This window comes from Galeopterus variegatus, unplaced genomic scaffold (genome assembly GCF_000696425.1).
Source record: "Galeopterus variegatus unplaced genomic scaffold, G_variegatus-3.0.2 Scaffold11080, whole genome shotgun sequence".
Taxonomy (NCBI): Eukaryota; Metazoa; Chordata; class Mammalia; order Dermoptera; family Cynocephalidae; genus Galeopterus; species Galeopterus variegatus.
This window is the reverse complement of record NW_007737191.1, coordinates 45,386-49,545: the sequence shown is the minus strand read 5'-3', so window position 1 is coordinate 49,545 and position 4,160 is coordinate 45,386. Positions and strand designations below refer to the sequence as shown.

General features: G+C 36.1%; 1 protein-coding gene across 3 annotated transcripts in view; it reads left to right on the top strand.

Moving 5' to 3' along the window:
* Positions 1 to 1,706: 1,706 nt before the first annotated feature.
* Positions 1,707 to 4,160, top strand: part of LOC103610396 (ataxin-2-like) — a 15,923-nt gene continuing 13,469 nt past the window's right edge. For 2 of the 3 annotated variants that reach the window (XM_008594575.1, XM_008594573.1), the window contains exons 1-2: positions 1,711 to 2,224; positions 2,546 to 2,678. In XM_008594575.1, the coding sequence (XP_008592797.1) occupies positions 2,048 to 2,224; positions 2,546 to 2,678 (310 nt within the window). In that variant the 5' untranslated portion in view covers positions 1,711 to 2,047. Of the gene's footprint in view, positions 2,225 to 2,545; positions 2,679 to 4,160 lie in introns of all 3 variants that reach the window. The other variant, XM_008594574.1, reaches the window with a different exon arrangement.

The following is a 4,160-nucleotide window of genomic DNA, read 5'->3' as shown; positions in this document are numbered from 1 at the left end:
ACAAAACCATCTCTTTTTCCTCTTGCTACTGCAGAGTTACCTTTTCTGCAGCCTGTGAGAAAGGTTGAGCTGTGTTTGAAAATATTTTCAAGGACAATTAACATAAAGCAGAATTTCTTTCCTTTTTTTTTTTGTCTTTTTTCATGTCCGGCAACAGATCGCAACCCTCAGTGTCGCGCCCGTACCGGACTGGGACCGGCAACGGGATCGCAACCCTCAGTGCTGCACCCGGACCTCGCTCAGCCAGTGAGCGGGAACCAGTCTGTATGTGGGATCCGAACCCTCCGCGGGAGCGCTGCCGCGCTCCCAAGCGGCGCACTGTAGCAGTGCACCACTGGGCCGGCCCCACAAAGCAGAATTTCTTAGCATTGGCACTGTTTATATTTGGAACTGATATTCTTTTATATGGCGGGGGGGGATGATGTGAACTGTAGGATATTTAACAGCATCCTTTGTCTCCAGGATCCTCCTATTAGATCCTAGTAGTAACATCTCCCTTCCCTTAATTGTGACAACCAAAAATGACTCAACATTGCCAAATGTCTCCTGAAAGGCAGTGTTACTCCCAGTTGAGAAGACTTGACATAGGAAATAGCTAAAGTGTGGTCTGTCTAAACTGTAGTTTAAGATTAAGGTAGATTCAGTTTAGAAAAAAAAAAAAACCACCATAACCAAGTAATTCGAATTTTTTAATTTTAAAGAAGATAGACTCTTTGTTTTTAATTTTTTCCCCCACATATGTAAAGGTAATAATCAAGTAACAAAAGTAGTGATAATGAGTAAGTTAAGCTCAGTTAGTGAGCTTAATTAGACATGATTTCATTTGATAAAAGTGCTTTTTGAGTTTGGGGTAGCTTTTTCTCTCTACCAGAAGGAGGTATTTTCTTAATATGTGGGCTCTCAAGATTAAAATCAGAAAAATATTTTACTATATTGCTTTACTCTGTTTTCAGTTTTGCTCTTCTAAATAGATAAAATGGTAGATAATCAGCTCTCCTGAATTTCAGCAACAGTCATTAAGTGATTGGCCAAATTTTAAAAAATATTTAAAAGAAATACCAAATTCTATCAGGAAATTTGCAGTTACTTATATAATCAGTTCGGACTATTTTATGAACACAGTAAGTTATATGTTCTTTGTGCTTCCTACCTTGTTGTAAGTAGTGGCCACACAATCCTCCTCTCATGTGGCTTGGGTAATGGCACACCAGAAACAGATCACAAACAACAGTAGATACTGTTATAGACATGAGAAGAAAAGGTACAGAGGGTGTAGCTAGCTCTTGCTGGGAGGATTGGGAAAGATCTCACCAGAGAGATGACAGTTGGGCTGAGTTCTTAACTAGAGCTTTAACAGGGAGAGGACCTTACAGAAATCTATGTGGAATAATATAAGACATAAAGTAATTTTTAAAAGGAGCTATTATTTAGAAACCTGCTATATGCTATGTGGTGCTGAGTTTGAGAAAGAGGGAGAAGTTGTATAAGGATCCAGTAGTAGGAAGTTAAGGCAGATGGACATAAGATTAGCGTTGAATCTATTTTAACTGCTTTGTCATGCTTTTGTTTTTCTGTAAATGAACCCAGTGCCCTGTTCTAGCAAATGGCATAATTTGGTATGTCAACAGGTATAGGTGTAGCTGCCCTCTGTATGTCTTGTGGTAGAGATAAAAAGTGAACAAACAGGGATTATCCGAGAAGTGGTGTGAAGAAAAGTCGTTTCATAGTGCTGTGAGAGTCTATTACAGGAACTTGATCAAGTTTGAGGGTTATCGTAGGGGGTCTCTTTGAGGAAGTTGCTTTCAAGCTGACACTTAAGGATGAATCAAAATTACCCCAGCTAGGAGTTGGGGGCTGGTGTTGAGGCTGAAGAATAGCATATGTGATAGGAAAAAGGCCCAGAGTGGCTGAAGTGGTGGTAGAAGTGGTATGAGATGACAGAGACTTATAGGCCATGTTAATGTATGTATGATGTTAACATATACATTATGCTGAGGAGATACTGTTTTCTGATAATAAGCCATCTTTTTTTTCTGCAGTACCAAATATGCCCCAACAGCGGCAAGACCAGCATCATCAGAGCACCATGATGCATCCAGCCTCAGCAGCAGGCCCTCCGATTGTAGCCACCCCACCAGCTTACTCCGCACAATATGTTGCCTATAGTCCTCAGCAGTTTCCAAATCAGCCACTTGTTCAACATGTGCCACATTATCAGTCTCAGGTAAGGCTGATATAGCCTAACTCTTAATTCTTGTTCCATTTTTAAAACTTATAACTTTTAATATGGTAAAGGGATTTTCCTTTATTTTTTTTTTGCTTTGTGTTATGGTGAGGTAGATAGCTAAGGACTTGGGAAGGGGCCTTTTTTTAGTATGTGTATTCAAAGGTTACTGATCAGTGTAAGAATTTCCAAAGATGCAGCCAAGATAGGTTTTAAAATTTTTAGTTGTTTCTGGAAACATAGAATTAAAAATCTAACTAAAGCCTGCTTGGCTCTATTTGGTATTTTAATGTTTTTTCTTTATTTTTTGTTTGAACACAGCATCCTCATGTGTATAGTCCTGTGATACAGGGTAATGCTAGAATGATGGCACCACCAACTCATGCCCAGCCTGGTTTAGTATCCTCTTCAGCAACTCAGTACGGGGCTCATGAACAGACGCATGCCATGTATGGTAGGAAGCACTTTGTCTTTTTCAGTTTGCGACTATTCTTAATGTGTTTTAAAGCTCTGAAAAGATACTCTGTTTAAGAATAACCTGGCCTTTTATGACATTGAGGGTCAAGAATCTAAAAGAAAAGATGAACCCATTTCTACCCTTGACCTGCTTTGTAAGTCTTAGCAAATAATTTCTACTTCTGTACCTGGAATTTCTGTGTCTTCATATGTCTCTCCTACTTTAACTAAAATATAGTGATGTATATAACAGCAAAGCATCGTTTGTGGAGAAAGGTACCTTTCTTCTCTTCCTCATCAGTATTATCAGTTGGTATAGCCGACCTAAGTCATATAAGATAAATTTACCATAATAAAAACATAAAAACACTCTCCAGCATGAAAACGTTCTGGGGGTCAGTATAATGTTATAATGTCACTGCTATTTGCTATAACGATAGTATGTTTCTGCATCATGGTCATAATTGTGCTATATTTAGATCTGTTTTACACATGATGCACACATAAATATAATCAATATAAACAATGGTAAAATGAAAAGTATTTTACATAAAATTAAACAGTACTTATGGATAAAAATAAGTGAAAAAACAACCATCTTAGTTTTGTAGGTCAACTTAGCTATCCAAAGTACTAAAACAATACATCTTTCAGTGTCGAGAATTTAAAATAAAATTTCTGCTTGTATACCTTATAGAATTAATGGATTGCTTTGTATTATGTTTTTCAAAATACACCTTTAACAGAACCAGTTTCATTGAGATGTCGGTTTTGTTCAGAACATTTTTGAGAACTTCTGTGTTGTCATTTAGGTTTTCCCACTGGCATTTCAATTTTTTTGGAGTAGGAGATTAATTTAGGTTCATTCATACAATTAAAAAGTGTACTGCTATTAGAATGAAATTACAATTACATGCAGCTGCATGGACATTTCATTTTTAAATGTCTTTAAACTTTTTGAATGACTAAGAATGTAAAGATTTTCATTTTTTTTTTTTAACTTTAGATATCTTGAATAAAGATGCATAGGCAAAGTTGAGTTCTTTAAGAATTTACAGATTTCTGGCAAACTCTCTTTTTGAGCTGTTACTGCTTTTCATACCTTCTATTTCCTCCTTTTAAAAGTAAGTAACAGTTTCAACAGTATGTAGCTTAATAACAGTAGGACTCAGGCAGCAACAATCATCCTTCCTGTCACCTGTAACACACAGCTTATGCTTTTTTCCTGAAGGGTTGTTCCTATCACAAAGCTTCACTGATGGTAGGAATTGTACACAATTAAAAGCATTGATTTTAATAAAATACTTAAGTCAGGTCTTAATTTTCTACATTATCACTTAAAACTTTTTATTATGGAGTATGCATTTAAATAAAAAATGGTGTAATTTATACATTTTGGAAAACATTTTTTTCAAGAATCCATACATAATTTACCTTTTTTTTTTTTTTTTTTTTTTTTTTTTTTTTTTTTTTTTTTTTC